Genomic DNA, 20,544 nt, shown 5'->3' with positions numbered 1-20,544 from the left:
AACCTTTCTGCGACGAGTTCGACAAAAACAATCGATATATCCCTCGGTTTTGACATCTCAGCCCAATTAACGAAAGTCTTTGACTAAATGGGCTAAGAGCTTAGTGCAATTAGCGAAAGTTGACTGTACTAAAGAGGTACTAGCATTGTAGAACCGCAACTACAAAAGATACAGCAAAACTTTGTTCAGTAAAATTGTAGATAATAACTAGTTCTACAAATGTCCAATACTTCATTTCAACAAATTTTGCTCGGTTGAGACGGTACTGTCAAATGAATCAAAATTGAGTCAAAGTGATCGAACCATCCTTGATTTTAATTCTTCGCGATCTCTGTCCTTCAAGCGCTTTTCACTCCTCAGAATCATGTTCAACTGGTTCCTTATTTGTCGGTATTTGACCAAGTTTCTCCTACTAAGAAATGCTCCTATAATTTTTCCAAACCATTTTTGCCTCCCTCAAACTAATAGTTTCGTATACTCTGGGGCATTTCACCTCGTTTCGAGAGTTGAAACACCTTACTCTTCGGCAGAAGGCAGTGCCTTAGTGCTAGTAACCGCGCCTCGTTCATATACCGCTACTGTTATGCTACTATACTGCTACTAGGTGAAGATCAGAATCTGTATCCGCACCTGGTAGTATGTTTATTATGTTAGAGAAGAAACGTGTCGGTGTCCAGGCTATGGGCCCGATCACCGGTCTACACATTTCTTTCCTTCGACCTGGGTGTTCATATCCCCGATGACGATGTTGATCACCGGTGGCGAACAGCTGTCGTATGGTGCTACCAGGCTACCAGGCGCGTAAAATGACCCTACCTTATCCTGCACAGATCATAGAAACAGGCCTGGACCCGAGACCGATTCCGTTGGTAGCGTTAGCCGCGGGCGGTAAAGAGTTGCAGCTGATCTTAGCCCTCCAGTAGCTTTTTTGCATGTGTGGATTCATCACTGCGGCCAGTATCGTTGATCTGTTTGCGGTATGATCCCCACTGCATTTCTTTTTGCTATGGTCGTTATTGAGTGAGCGATATGCTTATTAAATTTTATGCGTGCTTGTATGTACTGGAGTTTACCCTTCCTTCGAAGCTTGCTCTGCTTTACCCACTCGTTCCTCGCAGCCTGTACTATCCCATATTATAGCCATCCCTGGCGAGGACACATTCGTTCCTCTGGCCAGTACACTTAACTGCAGGAGGGACTTTTGCACTGTCAATAGACTTCACTGGGTAATATATAATTCTGCATGAAAGAAGGGTTAATGAGGGGCCTGAGAATAAACCCAGAACAAAGTCACTTGACAACGAGTGGTCTGATTCTACTAAGATTCGTACGCACTCGCTTGTCAAACGGAGCGGCTATGGAGCCCCCCTCCAGGAACTTATTGAATATGCTTACGAGTGAGTCAGATATGAGGAACTCAGGCACGGTATGCGACTTGACGACGGCTAGAAGAGGAAAAAGCGATTCTCGCTTGAAGGAAATCGCCCATAGAACAGAGGCAAAGTTTCTCTTTTCATGTCAGGTTAGGTTAAGTATGAATGTCATACCGTAGAATATACAAAATACAAGAGCTTGTTGGACCGGTAGGGAGTGATGGTATAAGTGAGTGATTCAGAAGAACATAGGAACGCAGATTCAATTGCAGTGAAAGGAAGAAAAGGTGCCAATCTTCGTCGGTCTTTACAAAGCATGGCCACGCTTCAAAGTCATGTTTCAGGACATGATGCAACGATCGAACGATTCGGACGCCGTTAAGTTGTAACACCTGAAAAACTCGCTGAAAGGAGATGCCGAGGGTGTAATTGATCTGGACACGCTTCAGAATAACAATTACGAACGAGCTTGGGAAATTCTAGAGCAGCATTTCGGAAACCAACGTCTGATTCTCGAATCGCATATCCAAGGTTTGCTGAATATGGGAAAGGTTCCTAACAAATCGTCAAAGGGTCTACGGAAACTAGTCGATGAATGCACCCGTCACGTCGAAAACCTAGTCAAGCTCAACCAGTAACTAACTGGAATGTCGCTGTTGTTTGTGATAACGCTACTGACACGCGCGTTGGACAAACAGACCCGTGAACTTTGGGAGGCTTCGACCAATCAATCAGTGCTTCCAGAGTATGAACAAGTGATTGAATTCCTGAAGCAGCGGTACGTGATTTTGGAACGCTGGGAGACCACTATCCCGTAGGAAACCTCCAAAGTATCAACCGCCAAGAATTTTGCAACAAAGAGTGGATCGTCCAAATCTTCGCATGCAGCAACAGCGATACCGGAATATGGGTGTGACTTTTGTACCGGTCAGCATCAGAATTTCAAGTGCCCGACCTTCCAAAAGATGACGGTGGAGCAACGGCAGAGTAAACTGAAAGAGGCAAACCTGTGCTTCAATTGCCTGAGGAAGGGCCACCGTAGTGCTGCATGTACGATCGATAAGTCCTGTGGAAGGTGTGCCAAAAAACAGCACACTCTTGTCCACTTCGAGCAGCGAGAAGAGCCTGAGATGAGGAAGAGTGAGCCGCATAAGCCAACCGAGTTGAATCCGGTACCAGCAGTGACGCATCCCTTAAACGCGTCCTGTTCGAGTGTGTTTCGTCCGCCAACCAAGCAGGTGTTCCTAATGACAGCGATGGTCAACGTTCTCTCCAGAAACGGCGTCCTTCAGCAAAGCAGATCAATCTGCTGTCGGATTCCATTGTGAAGAAACTGAACCTACCGAAGTATCCAGCTAATGTCCCTGTAGTCGGCGTAAGAGGTGCGCGACCACAGATACGTCATCGAGTGGTGGTAAGAATGACATCCAGCTACAATGATTACACCGTCAATGTTGAGTGCCTGGTCACACCGTAACTGATCGACACTATTCCCTCCGCAAAAGTCAGAGTGGACTTCTGGCATATTCCATCAGGTATTGTGTTGGCCGACGCTTCGTTTAACCATCCACGGGAAGTGGACATACTGATTGGTGCCGGACATTTCTTTGACATTTTGAATCAAGGCCAAATCAAACTAGCTAACCATCTACCTACCTTTTGTACGCGACGCAGTTCGGCTGGGTCGCAGCTGGCTCGTACGACGAAACGGAAGAGGATTCTCCAGTGTGTGCCAACCTAGCTGTGACCGCTGGATTAGAAGCGTGTTTGCAGCGGTTTTTCGAACAAGAAGATATCGGTGAGCAAGCAACGATGACGACTGAGGAAGAGCTTTTTGAGAAACACTTCCAGCCAGCGAACATATCGTCGTAATGCGGAAGGACGATTCGTGGTACAGCTACCTTTTAGAGTATCTGTAAAGCAGTTGGGCAGCTCAAGCTTCAGATCCCTTGCGCTGAAGCGATTTCATTTATTGATAAAGAGATTGGTACGAGATTCAGACCTGAAGGCTCAGTACACGGCATTCATCGACGAATATCAATCACTGGGTCACTGCCGTGAAATAAGGGAAGACGATCTTCCTAATCTCCAGGCATATTACCTACCGCATCATTGTATCTTGAAGCCATCCAGTAGCAGCACAAAGCTCCGTGTTGCGTTCGATGCGGCAGCCAAGGCTAGCGAACTTTCTTTGAATGACGTGCTGATGACAGGTCCAATCAGCCAAAGTGACCTGTTCAGCATCGTGCTACGTTTCCGAACCCATGCCTTCGTTTTCACCGTGGATGTGTCGAAAATGTACCGGAAATTCTCATCGACCACTACCAGAATCGATACCAGAATTGAGAATCTTCTGGCGAAATCACCCGTCGAAAGCATTGAAGGTGTTAGAGTTGTTGACCGTTACACACGGAACTTCAGCTGCTTCGTTTCTCGACGAGAGTGAGAATTATCCGGACGCAGCCGAAGTGATCCTGAACCTGATCATGCATGGACGACATCCTGCCTGGCTCGGATGCGATCGAGTCAATCAAGAAGTTACGCCGTGATCTGGAGATGCTGAAGGGTGTATGCTGAAGGGTGGATTTCCTATCCGAAAGTGGTGTTCCAATTCGGAGGAAGTGCTTGACGGAATTCCTGAAGCGGATCGAGAAACCCTGGTACCCATTCAGGACTCTAGTGCTAATGAAGTGATGAAGGCTTTGGGACTTCTGTGGGACCCGAAGAAAGACCTGTTCCTGTTTCGCCATAAATCACCTGATTCGACAAGGGTCGAAGACAAGATGACGAAGCGGAGTGTCCTGTCCCAGATCGCGAAGTTGTTTGACCCCCTGGGACTTGTGTCACGGATGTTCGTCGAGGCGAAAATGATTACGCAGTGCCTGTGGGCTTCCGACCTTGGAAGGGATGACCCTGTGGAAGGCGACTTGCGTCATCAGTGGACGGGGTTCCATACATCGTTGAAGCAGCTTCACAACCTCGTGAACCCGCTATGCGTCGTAATTCCTGACACGGAGGCGATCGAAATCCATGGTTTCGTCGATACCTCGAAATACACCTATGGTGCGTATGTGTACCTTCGCTGCATTGATAAATGCGGGTCAGTAGTGTCTCATCTCCTATGCAGCAAATCCAAAGTAGCCTATACCGTGCTGACTTGACTCAGGTTTTGTCAATCGTCATTTCCCGGCCATTGTACTCTTCGTCGGATATTCCGAATGATCCACACTCAATATCTCCAGCCCATCTGATATTTAGGCGACTACTGGAGCCGATAACCAAACCATCCTATGCGGACGTTCCAGCCTATCGCTTAACGAGATGGCAGTACCTCAATCAGCTGCAGGATCACTTTTGGAGAAGATGGTCTAGACTAGAGAATACCTATCCACTTTGCAATCCAGAGCGAAATGGACCAAGAAACAACCCAACATCGATGTAGGCACAGTGGTTCTATTGGCAGAAGATAACCAGCCAGCGCAAGCTGGATAAGAGGTTGAGGGCCACTGTTGAGTCTATTTTATTTCGTAGGTACACAAGACACCGGTGGTACGCATTATCCATTTACCAACCAAGGAAACACGGCCAATCACGAAACCCGCCAACCATTGGTTACCACGCAGTGCTCGCCATATGGTCGTAATTGTGGCTGAGGTAAAAAACAATCCCATTGGGGACTACTTGGAGACCCCAAGAGACCGTACTCCTGCACAGCTAAGACCAGCTTATCGAGGGATATGTGAAAACACCATCGAAGCCCCACAAAACGTGATTTCCTCTGTAAAGTATCAACCTACTATATACAGCCAGCGTAGCAGCTAACTAACATTATCAATTTCGAATGATTACGGCACTTGGACACGTGCCAATTATCTGCAGTTCGAGATATATTTTCTCATTCCATTAGTTGGAAGTGTGACAGTTTAGAACGGATTGTTTTCAATAAATTAACAACAAAGCACGAGTACGGTATTTTCCAGACTAACGTTTATTAACACAATTTCGCTTTAGTTTAACAATAATAGATCGTTGCGCATACAGGATAAAAACAAGGAATACTATGCATTATTGTACATCTTTCTTTCGCCTAATTTACATATTGTTTCTAGTTTTATTGCTGCTGAGTTTTATTTTTATTTTACAACTTCTACTAGAGCACATCGTTTCAAGAACCATTTAGTACGTGTCTTAAGTTTCTATTTACATAGTCTATTGCTCGTTGAGGTTTGCTTCTAGATCCAGAACTAGAAAAAAACTTAGCTTAATTTCACGATTGATTAGCTTGTGCTAAATGTGATACGCTAAGTTTTCGTCTTTCTGTTCAAAGGCACACTCAACGTTTAAAAGGAAGAACTTGATTTTAAGCTACCATTTCGAGTTTCCTGATAGGTCAACATTGGTTGCTGTGCCTAAAGTTTATCTTTACTTCATTATTAGATACATTTGTTAAAATTAGCGGCTGCCGGTGTTCGTACGGTACATTCGTGTTTTCTTTTATTTGTTTGTTCAAGTGAGACTAGATGACCTTGCACTTGCAGGCAGGTCCTTTCCTATACACATTTCCGACACATCCGGCGGTGTTCGGATTGCAGTTGCTTACCCCCTGTTGTGTTCCTTATTGAATAAAACCTAATAGTTTAATCACAGACAGAATGTAGTTTTGTTTTTGTCCGCGACTTGGACAAAAATCGTTCCAATTCAATTCTCTCGACGCGGTTGGTTTCATAAACGACTTCGACGCGATACAGTTTTGGTTTTGTGCTCTCTCTCTCTCTTTCTCTTTCGATTCCGCTCAAGGGTCCTCTGAAGATCATCTTCGTTTGGTCGTTTTCGGACATATACTGAAGAACGGATAGAGATAGCAGTGCAGCGAGTAGATTCGCTTCGGGTCGGTTTTCAGATCGAAACCGTCCACCTTGACTACGTTCCACTCGTTCTTCATGCGGGCGTAGCTGAAGGAAACCTGAAATGGTCGAAAAAAATAGTGGGAATTACAAGAAATTTTCTTACATTTGATCTGCGATGATTGGTAAAGTACCTGATCGTGGAACGTTTCCGGGCGTATGAACTCCATCGGCTCCAGGTGCGAGTGGAATGCATCCACCACGGTTAAAGGAACATTAAGAATGTGCTCTGAAATGGAACGGAACAGCTTTACTTGTGATTGCTACAGAAAGATTTATTTCAGTTAAACCTACCGATGATGAAACCCATGGTGACGTCATCGGGAAAGCGAATCTTATCGCCTATGGCCACGAACTTGCCGCTGCTAGCGATGGGCAACATTTTCAGTGCCAATGCTCGACTGATGCAGAATCCGGCTCCGCCGGTCGCGAACCAGAAGGTCACCTTCTTGTTTGTCCCCGACGATGTTTTGGTCTGTAAGAAAAAGATTAGAGAATGGAAAAGTTTTAATGATTGATAAATATTATTTTGTGGAGTATTTACATTTCAGCCGAAAAATAAGATTATCTTTACTGGCTGTAGTACCGTTGAATTAGAGCCAAATTGCCAACAATTGAATTTGTAGTGAGAAACGATTGTTTTACTATGATATGATTATGACATTTTCATTTGCATTGTACGCCAGATTTTGGGTCAAAGCAAGCTAGTCTTTTTCTTAAGTTTTTTGCTGTTTGTCCCTTTAGTTCAAGTTACTGATAAAGTACTGTCTTTAACCAGCCAACTTGGCGACAAACACATATTTTATTGGATACCTGTAACATCAAAATAAGCGCTTGTGAGAGCGAGTGTGCATCAAAATATATTGTATCGGTGATATCCTTATCCTGCTCATACCCGTGAGGTAACATTTTTTTGTCCCTTTAATTTGTTGTCGTGATACATTCTGGTTGCTACGCATGTTTATTTTAGAGGCAGAGAATAAGTGGTTTATCGCTCTTCGTTTTTGTCGAACATTTCTGGGTATGAACAATGATACTTTGCTTCACTGACACCTAGCGAAAGTCGGTGAGTTACGGACTTATGGCGATCGGTATTGGATGCTATTGATGACAACCGGTATTTCGATATTGGATGAGAAAATACCGGTAGTAACGGTAAAATACCAGAATTGGTAAATTGCACGGAATTAAAAAAATGTTGTTTGTACGTTCGTACTTTCGCAAGTATCGTCTTTTCTCTGTTATCAATCCGATTATTCGTAGTTAGTGGCTTTAATATTTCATCAAATTGCTTTATTGCATATTTGCATAATTGTTAACTGGTTAAGCGATACCTTGCGCTTAAAGGGTGTCCGACATCAAATTGCATCACGGAAAAAACATTGAAGAAAATTATCTAGTTGACCGATCTTTTTCAAACTTTCAGACAATAAAATATAACCCATTAGTAATCTTTTGGCATATTTATTTTATTCAACTTCAATACCATAACCGTATGCTCGCACCTTACGCTTAACTCTACTCATAAGGTTCTCTACAACATTTGGATACAGCTTCTTCTGTACGGAATCCCACTTTTTCTTCATGTATTCCTTCGATTTGACCTCGATTTGACGAGCTGGCTTCGTACCACTCCCGGACATCCTATGAATAGTGGCACGAACCTAGATTCCACCAGAAGTTCGTAGGGCCCTCGTGTTGCTTCAACAGAGGAAGCAGACGCTTCTGTAGACACTCCTTGAGGTAGATCTGCTCGTTTACAGTTCCGGTAGTCACGAACGGCGTACTAAATTTGCCGCGTGAGCAGATCGCTTGCCAAATCATGTATCTTTTGGCAAATTTTGAAAGTTTCTGTTTCCTTGTTTCTTCCGCAACATCACACTTGTGTTGGGTAGAACATCAAACTTGTGCTGGAAGCTGCCGACTCACAGTTGAGTACACGATTCCGAGTTTTTTCTCGATGTCCCGATAAGATAGTTGAAGATTTTCCAGTTGCTTGCACAAAATCAATTCGCGACGCTGTTTTTCGGGTGACACCATTTTTTTCAATTTTTGAAAAACGGTCAGCTATTATTAATCTATACCTATAAAGAAGGATTTCTGTCTGTCTGTCTGTCTGTCTGTCTGTCTGTCTGTCCTGTGTTCCTTATAGAATCAAAAACTGCTGAACCAATCGGCGTGAAAATTTGCATGTAGAGGTTTTTGGGGCCAGGAAAGGTTTTAGTGATGGTTAGAGACCCCTCCCCCCACTAAGAGGGGGGGCTCCCATACAAATGAAACACAAATTTCTGCATAACTCGAGAACTAATCAAGCAAATAGAACCAAATTTGGCATGTGGGTGTTTTCGGTGACAAGAATTTATTCTAGGGTAATTTGAGAACCCTCCCCTCTTTATAAGGGGAATTATAACTCCTCTCCCCTTTAAGAGGGGGGGCTTCCATACAAATTTCCTCATAACTCGAGAACTAATCAAGCAAATGGAACCAAATTTGGCATGTGAAAGTTTTCGAGGGCAAGAAAATTTTCTATGTTGAATTAGGACCCCTCCCCACTTTAAGAGGAGGGGCTCCTGTACAAATGAAATACAAATTTCCTCATAACTCGAGAACTAATCAAGCGAATTGAACCAAATTTGGCATATGTGTGTTTTTGGAGACAATTTTTTTTTCAATGATGAATTGGGACCCCTCCCCACTTTAGGAGGGGGGGTCCTATACAAACGAAATACAAATTTCCTCATAACTCGAGAACTAATCCAGCAAATGGAACCAAATTTGGCGTGTAGGTGTTTTTGGAGGCAAGATTTTTTTCTGTGATGAATTGGGACCTCTTCCCACATTAGGAGGGGGGGCTCCAATACAAATGAAATACAAATTTCCCCATAACTCGAGAACTAATCAAGCAAATAGAACCAAATTCGGCAAAAATATTTTCTACGGTGAATTAGGATCCTTCCACACTTCAAGAGGGGGGGCTTCTACACAAATGAAATACAAATTTCCTCATAATTCGAGAACTAATCAAGCAAATGGAACCATATTTGGCATGTGGGTGTTTTTGGAGGCAACCATTTTTCCCATTATGAATTAGGACTTCTTACCTTTTTAGGAGGGGGGGGGGGGGGGGGCTCCCATTCAAACGAAATACAAATTTGCTCATAACTTTAGAACTAATCAAGCAAATGGAACCAAATTTGGCATGTGAGAGTTTTAGATGGCAGAATTTTTTTTCTGTGGTGTATTACGACCCCTTTCCCTTTTAAGAGGGTGGGCTCCCATACAAATGAAATACAAATTTCCTTATAATTTGAGTACTAATCAAGCAAATGGAACCAAATTTAGCATGTAGGAGATTTTTGAGTCTTGAATTTATTTTATGATAGTTAGAGACCTCTCACCCCTGTGGTAGGGGGATATGGACTCTCATACAAATAAAACAGAAATTTTTGCGAAACTCAAAAACTAATCCAACTCGAGAAATTCGAGACTCTTCCATAAAACATTAATCAATAACAAGACCACAAAAACTATCTATAGTAACACTAGATCATTCAGGACGAGCCGGTCGCGAGTGTTGCCGGTGACCCGCCGTCGGAAGCGCCGCCCACTGGGGGGCTTGAAAAACTCGAGATAGTGACAAAGATCATCCGAGATTCATGATTTATGTACAACACAGGTTAATTTGTGTCAATACGAAGTTTGTCGGGTCAGCTAGTATACAGTATAAACAATACACTCTAAACTACTTCTATTCAAATTTTCAAGCGAAATGTCTATTGGCTAATTTTCTACAGCGTGTTTTTTCGTGATGCCATTTGATGTGATGTGATTTAGAAGCTTTGACAAACATTCTAAAAATTTGGACAATCACTATTGTCCAGGTTTATTTGTTTTCCTAGGTTTACTGACCTCTATTATTTTCCTTCACTTGGGTCCGAACGAGCGACAGCGAGATGGTACTGTCCACGAAAAAGTACTTTCCACGAAAATTTTTTTCGTGAAATGGTACATTCCTCTTAAGGTTTTTCACGAAATGGTATTCGGCGAAATGTTGTACTATCAAGACGAATATTGCTATTCGCTTTATTATCCGTTTTCTGGCTAAGCAATGAGGGGAGTTGTTTTCTACTTTATTGTGAGGAAAAATTGCAAATTTGTATATTAAACTACCCATCCCAAGTAACCAATAAGCATTAACATAAGCAGCAAATCAGCATATCTGGCATTTTATACTGCACGTTGTTGTATATTAGCTTTTTGACTGCATAGGTGTTGTAAATTGGCATCCTTAAATTTTATTCAAATTCTTCGTGTCGGTAATTAACTGCAAATTAGCATTGTCAGCACTATAAGAAGGTGCACTTAATTAGCTGTATATTTTGCCAAAACAGCATTTAAGAAGCATTTAAGGCGACTTAAATGCTTATTGGCTTGCATTTGAATAGCATTGGTGATGCCTATTGGTTACCTGGGATGCTTTCATAGTTACGTAACTGCCCCAATATGAATCATCAAAGGCTGAACTCCTCAGAAACTTGTAAAACTCGAGATTGTGACAAAGATCATCCAAGATTCATAATTTCTGTATAACACAGTTTAATTTGTGGCAATACGAAGTTTGTCGGGTCAGTTAATCTTCTATAAAACTTAGTTGTTTTCTAATATCGTAACAGACAAACGATTGAAGCGAAATTTTAAAGAAGTTTAAAAAATAGGATGGGGAAAAATATCGGTTTTTTGTTTTTCTATAAACGGTATTACGATACAGTTGGATTTCGAATTTGGCAACAAATGCGTGTCGCCTATGTTGCCAAAATCGAAACCGTGCCAAAATCGAAACCGTGCCAAAATCGAGACCCTTTTTTGATATGAAAAAATTGAATGTAAATGCGTTAGAAATTGAGAAAATATTATTTCACAACGATTGCAATCATTTTATCCTTGAAAAGTTCGCCGAGAGCTATCCGTCCGGTGCAAGTAAGTTTTTCGCAACCTACGGTAAATCGTAGTCCTACGGCAATAAAAATATTGTTGGAAACATTCTATAACAGCAAACTTTTTTTAATGAACACACTGCATCATTTTTGTGTCATTTAAAGCGGAAACTGATTAATATTTAAGCATATTTTTTGTAAGGGAAATATTTTGTGTTGCCAAAAACGGATACTTTTGTTGCCAAAATCAAGGTATGCCAAAATCGAACCATGCCAAATTCGAAATCCTACTGTATTAAAAAATTGGGTGGTATTACTGGTTTCGCTACTACCGGTTAGACCACTCTAGTCACAGTGGACCGGCAACGTCACAAATATGCAGGAGGATTGTGCATTGAAATCTGTTCTCTAAAGAATCCCAGCAGCACCACGAATAGTCCGCCGGAGCTCATTTCGTTTAACTGAATCATACGTCGCCTTGAAGTCTATAAACAAATGATAAGTTCGCTTAAGATACACCGTTTTAAAGCAAGCTATTCCCCATTATAAATGTATAACTAAGAGCAAAATAACTTTTTTTTGAATCAGTAATTCTTTACGCAATGTAAAAATATTTTGGCATATCGGAAAACCATTTATAAAAAGTATATAAAAAGGTTTTTCTTAACAGTATTGCCAACTTTTCCGTTTCCCGCATGATTAGTTACATTAATTAAAGGAATACTAGTCTCCTAGCAACAATAAACGCAATAAACAAGGAAGGTAAGAGCTCATGTCTATTAGCGAGATGAAAACCAGTTTACAAGGCTATGATCAAACAACCAACGTATATTTTACACGCCTTTTTGAAGTAACATTTCCTCACCTAGTGCTATAAATCAAACGAAAAACTGAAAAACTGGCAACACTGTTAAGAAAAACTTTGCTATATATTGTATAAATGCTTTCCCAATATGGCAAAGTAGTTTTACATTGCGTAGAGAATCACTGCTTATAAAAGCTATTTTGCTTACAGTTTTACATAAAAATGGGGTATTGCTTGATTTAAAACGCTGTATCTCGGGATCGGCAATGAATACCTCGGGGTTTTGAGTGATTCTCATGTAAAAAAAATTTGCAAAACACGATGAAGTTGGATTTTTTGAGATAAAATTGTCTTTATTGAGAGAAAAATGAAAATTTAGTTTTCAAATTGAGTTTAAAAATATTTGGCAACACTGGTGCTTAAAAATAATATTTTTTTTTCGAATTGCTTTGGTAATTTTCTTTAAAAATGTGAAAATAGTGTCCTCCTAAACCCAGTATTTCCGGAGATATAAGCAAAAGAAAAAAAGGTTTTGTTAAAATCGGGTATTTTTCTTAAAAATGGAGGTGCTCCCATTAATCGAGGGAATGTCCGAACGGCACCAAATTTTCAAATCTGACCAAAAACGAACAATCTGGCGAAATTTAGTTCAAATTCGTGAAGGTCGATTACACAGGGCTCGGACACTTCGCGTGGAATGATATAATTCTGCTTGAGAGTAATGCCTCGAACCGGGGAGTAATGCCTCGATAATTGCTGTATTCGAATCGATGGCTCGTTTTGTAAATAGGGCATATGAGACCTTCCAACCAGTCCGTAGGTAGTTCCTCCTCAGTTCATACCTTTAGATATACTATGGCTGGATTGCATAACACAATAACTGCTTCGAGGAATGAAAAGTTTGCGAATAAGATTGAGCAGTTGAAACCTTATTATTATAGAAAGGTTTTATCTGGAAATTGTCAAAAATTCTGAAAAAACCTTCAAAGCCTATCCCAGCAATAAAAGATGGGAATCATATTCTTTTAACAAATGAACAAAAGGCTCAAAGACTTGCTCAGCAGTTTGAAAATGTTTATAATTTTAATTTGAATGTGGCCGAACTCAGTTGAAAACGATGTCTCCCAAAAATATGATCAAATTTCTACTCATAACGTCTAATGAAGTATTTGAAACTGACTTGGATGAGGTTTGTTCAATTATCAAAAAATTCAAGTTTTCATATTCTTGACTCTCTTTCCTAACTTATGGAAAACTGCTAAAATTACACATATTTCGAAGCCAGAAAAAAATCCATCGGAGATTTCAAGCTATAGGCCAATAAGTTTACTTTCTTCCATAACTAAATTATTTGAGAGAATAATTCTTAAGGGGACATAAACGACTAAATTTTTTTCAAAAGTCATACATTTTTTATTTCAGATTTTCATTCTGTATTCTTTTCTGCTTATTTTGATACTAATTTTGTAATAATCCGACCACGGGAAGTGACCGAAAAACGATCGAACCCATAAGCATTCCAGTGCGATGTGGAACAACCTCGTCGGAATAAAACGCTGCTCCTGTAAAACCATGATTTTCAAACTTTATGTACCTTTTTCTCAGAAACTACTCAATGTATCGGAACAAACTTTTTTTTCGTTTTGTTGGTAGAAGCTTGGCAAAGACTTTTATAACTTTTAGAGTTTGTAAACGAAACACAGCCAGAGAAAAAGAAAAAAGAAGACAAATTTTAATTTTTTCAGTCACCTTTTTTTCTTCTTTTTCTTTATTTCTCAAGCTGTGTGTAGTTTACAAAGCTTAAAAGTAATAAAAATCTTTGCCAAGCTTCTAGCAACAAAACAAAACAAGTTTGTTCCAATACATTATGTAGTTTCTGAGAAAAAGGTATATAAAGTTTGAAAATCGTGGTTTTACAGGAGCGGCGTTTTATTACAGCGAGGTTGTTCCACATCGCACTGGAATGTCTATGTGTTCGATCGTTTTTCGGCCACTTCCCGTGGTCGGATCATACAAAATTAGTATCAAAATAAGCGGAAAAGATTGCAGAATCAAAAGCTGAAATAAAGAATTTACGATTTTTCAAAAAATTTAGTCGTCTATGTCCCCTTAACAGAATTAACATATAGTTGCTATATGTATAGTTCGGCGGATAGAAAACCAGGCGAGTTGGCATCCCTGATTTTTGAAATTAAATTTGAAATTATGGAGAAATGTGCAGGTTTTTACGGAAAATAATCGCTAGCGGGTGTTGAAAATGACTAGTTGTATGAAAATAAAGTGTGTTTATTAACATTACTCCCATGATTAGAATTTTGAAAAACGTTTGGCTCTGCTTTTGACGTTTCCGCCGTCTCCGCCGAACTATATATATAGTAACTATAAATTAACACACATTATTGAACATTCAATTTTTGCAGATGAACAGTGAAAAAATGTCCAAAATAGGGGACAATGAGCAAAATGGGGCATTTCCCAATGGCAAACCGAAAAGGGGTGGGCACCACGAGATTCTCCGGAAAATTTTACATAGAATCACCTATATTTTATCAGCCTGTAGGCCGTACCTTAATTGCGTCTGTTTTTTGCTCGTTTTTGCCCAGAGTGCAATCACAAACTAGTTTGTGTTGCAATGCTTCTAACACTCAATTAATTATTTTTCCTTCCTTAAGCCAAAGAATAATCACATTACCAAGATGAATGGAGTCACTTTGAGTTGATCTGACCGAGTTAAATATTTGGGATTAATTTATGATAAAAAACTTACTTTTAAAAATCACATTGAAAGTATACAAGCAAAATGTAATAAATATATGAGATGTTTATATCCTCTCATACACAGAAATTCTAGACTTTGTCTGAAAAATAAACTATTGATTTACAAACAGATTTTTCGACCGGCAATTTTATCTGCCGTTCCGATTTGGTCAAGTTGTTGTATTACAAGCTGGGCGATACCGTATCGATACCCGCGATATCGTTACTCGAAGGCCGATATTGCGATATATTTGATCGATACTTATGATGCCGATATTACGCTAAATCGATACTTTCATCCCGATATTGTTTTGATAAAGCGGGATACGCAGCTGAAAAGATAAGGGTTGAATATAGGCAAAAAATGCTCAAGAAAGCAGTTTTTGAGGATTTTTTGTTGCGCTGCTCTCTTTTCATGTGTGTACTAAGCTTAATTCTCAAATTTACTTTATTGGAATTAACTCATTTTGGACATAATAATTTCTGACATCTCTGTTTACATCAATCTAAGCATTGCCGCAAAGAAGAATTTGGCCCAGTATCGACGAGCGCGGAATGAGTTCACCACGACCCTGAGGAGGAAAAGAATCGACTCCTGGCAGAACTCTACCAAAATGGTCAAGACGCTGCAGCAACAGCACTTTACCGGATAATTTCAAGGATTTGGGAAAATAAACTACTGGAGAAGTGGATGGAAGATGTGGTTTTTTCCAACTACAAAAAGGGCGATCGGCTAGATTACTGTATTTACTGCGGCATAACGCTGGTCAAAGCTATTAACAAGATGCTCTCCCAGATTTTCTTGCGTGATATATCCCCAATAGCAAGAGAATTCGTTGGGCAGTACCAGGGGGTTTTATGGAACCCGTACTACTACTGTTCAAGCTTTTATTCTCTGAGAAATCCTCCAGAAATGTCAGCAGTACAACGTACCTATGCATCATATTTTCGTGGATTTCAGGGCAGCATACGATTCAGTCGAGCGTGATCAGCTATGGCAGATAATGGACGAGTACGGTTTTCTGGATAAATGCGGCTGAAACAAAGCTACCCTGAAACGAGTGATGTGTTACGTGTGTGTTCCGGAGCACTTTCGAATCGCACAGAGAGTTGTGGTAAGGAGATGGATTGTCCTGTATGTTATTCAACATCGCTTTTGAAGGTGTGATGCGGCGAGTGGGCGTCGAAACGAGAGGAACGATCTCCAGCAAGCGTAGCCAACTCCTAGCCTTCGCATCCGACCTCGACATCATTATTAGAACCCTTAATATGGCGGAGGCAAGTTAGGCCAGGATCAAGACGAAGGTCTTCCACGGTCAGTGACTATCGACGGCGACGAACTGGAAGTGGTTGATAAGCTCGTATATTTGGGATCTCTGGTCACCGCGGATTATAACAACAGTAAGGAGACTCAACGACGCCTAGCCTAGCCTAGCCTAGCCTGGGGCTCAAACGTCTTTATAAGATTTAACCCTTCTTTATCAACAGACTTCACATCAGGCTGGTAGAGTGCAGGACAGCTACGGGGCTAGTGCAACAATCCTACTGACTATCTAGCAGCACCGTCTAGCCGAGATTCGAACATACGACGACTGACTTATTAGACCTGCTCCGTACCTCGAAGCTAACAGGGCGGTTAGATTCAACGACGCATTGAAGCTGAAAGTCGAGCCTACTTTTTCCTCTGCAAGATGCCGCACAAAGCTAAAGATATACAAGTCGCTAATCAGACCGAAAGTCCTCTACGTACTGGAGCCAGTAAATTCCCTTTTCTATTTAGCATTTCCAAATCCCAGAATCCATCTTAAACAGCATCGATAAAGCTAATATCGATACTTTGCGAGCGATATATAATAGAGGGCATCGGTAAAGCTGAAGATTCAGTATCGATATTCAATCATCGATACTTTTGGGAATTTTGCCCAACAAGGAAGGAGAGTCTTCAGAGGATTCAGAATAAAATTTTGAAAATGATTTTGAAGCGTCCTTCTTGGTTTAGTACATTAGAATTACATAGACTTACTGGTATTAAAACCCTAGAAGCTATGTCAAACAAAATTATTTCAAATTTCCAAAAAAAATCGTTGCAATCCTCTATTGCGACGATTAGGTCTTTTTATAGATCATAAGTTAGCTAGGTTAGATATTAGGTTAAGATTTTATATTTTTCCTTTTTTCCCTTACAAGTAGGTTTTAATTCTTACTATTAAATAGTTTTAATTGTCGTAACAAATCGTAAGAAATCGTAATAATAGTAAGTAATGTAATTCTAATAGTGTTTAAAAGTTATCACTTGTGATTGAGCACACAATATGATATAGGATAGTTACTCTTAAGTATTTTATGTAATCAAATAATAAAAAAACAGTTAACTCTCTGTCAAGGCACTCGTAAACACACTTATTACAAGAAAAATTGTAAAATTGTGTACTAGTTAAAGTTGCACTTGATGGTCCAGTCCACTTGGCTTCCCCAGTTGTCAGATGAAGAATCGAAGCCAATAAAACTCATATTATCTAAAAAGTCATAAACCGGACTGCTTAATCGGCCAACTCAAAGTATTACCTATATGGGCTCACAAACGTCATCAGCTCACTTAATCAGTCACAAAAATGAACCTTTGCTTTCTTCGGACCGGCCACTTCACACGGCGAAAACCGGCCCTCGCTGCTGTGACTGTTGCCGGATGGGGCCCAAATCTAGCCAATTGCCACCGGCACTAGGCAACACATTTATAACGCGCTAAATCAGTCATTTCCTTAACAATCTTCCTAGGTGAGCCGCGCGATGCGTGCGTTGATGGCATCAACTTTCCGACGACGACGATGATGATGATTGAGAGGAAGCCGCCATCAAGATTTATAGGATTTATCCCCTTAATTGGTCGCCACAGCAATCGCAGAGCGATCGAACTGTTTTAGTTGCATTTCTCCGCGATCGCCACTAATTAGTGAGAGTTTCCCAGTAGGTAGAGTGACCCGAAAGCACGGCTGCGAGTTTTTTTCCTATCACGAAGGCTCAGCAATGGAATCGTAAGTAGAATAATGTTCCGACAGTTAGACCCACGAACAACGGTGATGCGCGCAATCAGAAGCAAGTACACAACCCAACAACGGGACACAATTCAGGCAGCAATCACGTACGATGACAGAGCGGAAAAACGTCAAATCCGTGACCGTTTTCATCTACCCCTACAACACAAAGCTCTTTCTTACGTAGTAGGCGAAGGTAAGAAAAAAAAACGACGATAATAAACGGAATTAAACTTTTTCCCTCTGCAATGCTAACAATGCGAAACTTGCAGATGAAGAGATTAACTTAATTCATCATCAACAATAATAGGAACCTATCGTTCCTTTTTCGGATTGTCATCATTCCTGGGGAGGGAATTATTAATTTGAACTCCCGTTCGATAATCATTGCTAAGGTCCAACCTGTGTATACCTGATATTCTGATTCGTTTGCGCAGTTGCAAATGAAAAATACGTTTATTTGGGTGAACATATGTTTTGCTTGTGTGTTTGGGTTGGTCGGACAATCATGTGTCCTTTTCGTCTTAAACTTCCCGTCAGTCGCCGGCAATGGCAATGATGTACGATCATCTCATTTGCGGTCACCAGCAGCCACCCAAAACGAATATAAATGGTCCCGTATAAATACCCAAGAAAGGCTTAGATGGACGAACGGAGATAGCAGACGAAAGAGATTGTGCAAAGAGCAAATATTATGTCCGTAGCAGTAGCGCAGTAGCAACGGGGGACAGTAAGGCCAAAAAAAATCGGCAATTATTCCCTGTAGGCCACATGCGTGCCAGTGCGAGACTACTGCCGCCGCCGCGCCGTTTGTTGAGGTCATCATGCCACAAAAGAAAAACACGTGTTCTGAACGCTAAAGCGAACGTGCTCAAGTTAAGCCGCTTTTGTGATGGGTCCTCCTATATGACACCCATTGTCGTTTACTTATTACTAGATGTTTTACAAATGTTGGAAAATAGCGTAGAGAGTTGGAAATAGTTATTCTAGACAACTCAAGTAACGAATCAATTGTGGAGATTTACAGAATATACGGTAAAGTGTATGATATTATTAACTGACAATCCGTCATAATATTTCCTACTATTGCATTTGCCCTGTGTTTTGACAGCTGCCATTTAGTTCTGCAAAACTAGCATGTTTATTGTTTACATTTTGAATTTCGACGCTATACCTAATTTCATCTACTTACTCAATCGAAAATGATGCGGATAAATGGAATAGGTAGGAGCCGCTCAAAACGCCATCGGATTAAAAGCCCCCGTAGTCTGGAACGGGTCTCATTGATCTATGATGAATCCAATTAAAGTCACACCATGCGCTTAATTTATTCGCAGCAGGAGATTTAACCGAACCGATCCGATCCGAGGCGGCCTCTGATAAATGACCCACAAAATCACAGACTAATGTTCGGAACCCGGTCGGCACTCGGCAGCAGCTGGTCTGGCGGACCGTTTTAGAGTGCTGGCTTTGATAAGAAAACTGGTACGCCCAAACGCAACCGATATGGATGAGAAAACGCAAATGGCTAAATTATGTGCACCAATTGATGTCAGAATCGGAATGGAATGGCAATAAATAAACGAGCCAAGAAAAAGTGAACCGAACCTTCGCTTCTTGGGAGCCCTCCCAAAATATGATGAATAAACTACGTGAAAATGTTCCGAAATAACAGAATCGAATGAATAATTCAACAACAGGTCTTGTCCGCACAGAACTTGATGTGAATGAAATAAGGACGGACGGATGCTGCCAAACTGTCATCCCCGAACCCCGAACTCCGAGCCTGGGTCATCTTGTTTTGGGACCCACGGAAATCCGTTATCTCTCTATCACTTTGTCCAAATTCGGCTAACGTGTGCACGCACTGCACTGCACTGCCGGGAACTTTCCTGCTCCAAATAACGATCAATCGCGATATCACGTGATGAATGATTGCGCGAAAAGGTCGATCGTCGAGGAGATGCCCCCGAAAATGGAACTGCCGTTTGTTTTCTTTACCGAGGAGGCACCCAAAATGTTAACTGTCCAAGTGAGAGGATGTGGTGGGAATGTCTGGTAACAGGTTTTTTGTGTTTTCTTCCAAAGTTTGGGAACACATACACTGCTATTTATAGATTGAATAGTTAGGAAAATATATTGTTTGAACAGTTGGTATAGAGTCAACTGCATAAATGGAATAAAAATTAAAAACAAAATAAAATAAATTTGAACATTGCTGAGATAAAGACTATACTAAAGTGAAGCAACGCTGGAATAAAATAAAACTAACTATGTGGTGGGGCCTGAGAATAAACCTATACTAAACTCACTTTTTTCGCCATTTCGTTTGGTCGGCCAGATCCATTTTTCTAGGGGGGGTCTAGGACCCCCTCCCTCCCTAGATCCGCCAATGCTTATTTCCCTTATTTCTACGAATCGGTTCGTTGAACGACAATATTGAAGCTAAGTTGGAGAAATGCTTACTAGATAGAGCCAAGTAAAATCATTGAACTAGCCCCGTGGTTGTCATGCACTCTAACAGCCAGCTATGAAGTGTGTCGATGGAAAAGGGACAACTCTGAGCAAGATATTTAAGCCCAAGGCTTTGATTTTTTGGAAAAATTTAAAACAAATTTGAAGCAGAAGGCTGGTTTTCAGCCACTTTTGCAGCAACTCCAACCCCTACTTCCACACTGGGGCCAGCATAGGATAGTAACCACGGCAAGATCGGGTAACTTGCTTCGCTGGATTGTATAT

General features: G+C 40.9%; 1 protein-coding gene across 1 annotated transcript in view; it reads right to left on the bottom strand.

Annotated features, from left to right (window-relative positions):
• Positions 1-6,183: 6,183 nt before the first annotated feature.
• LOC128736412 (fringe glycosyltransferase) overlaps positions 6,184-20,544 on the bottom strand; it is a 265,753-nt gene continuing 251,392 nt past the window's right edge. The window contains exons 6-8 of the mRNA XM_053830895.1: positions 6,572-6,752; positions 6,412-6,506; positions 6,184-6,336 (exon numbers count right to left, since the gene is read on the bottom strand). Coding sequence (XP_053686870.1) covers positions 6,184-6,336; positions 6,412-6,506; positions 6,572-6,752 — 429 coding nt within the window. The remainder of the gene's footprint in view (positions 6,337-6,411; positions 6,507-6,571; positions 6,753-20,544) is intronic.

Source organism: Sabethes cyaneus, chromosome 2 (assembly GCF_943734655.1).
Source record: "Sabethes cyaneus chromosome 2, idSabCyanKW18_F2, whole genome shotgun sequence".
Classification (NCBI taxonomy): domain Eukaryota; kingdom Metazoa; phylum Arthropoda; class Insecta; order Diptera; family Culicidae; genus Sabethes; species Sabethes cyaneus.
Note: the sequence above shows the minus strand (reverse complement) of the source record. Positions and strands in the feature narration are given on the sequence as shown.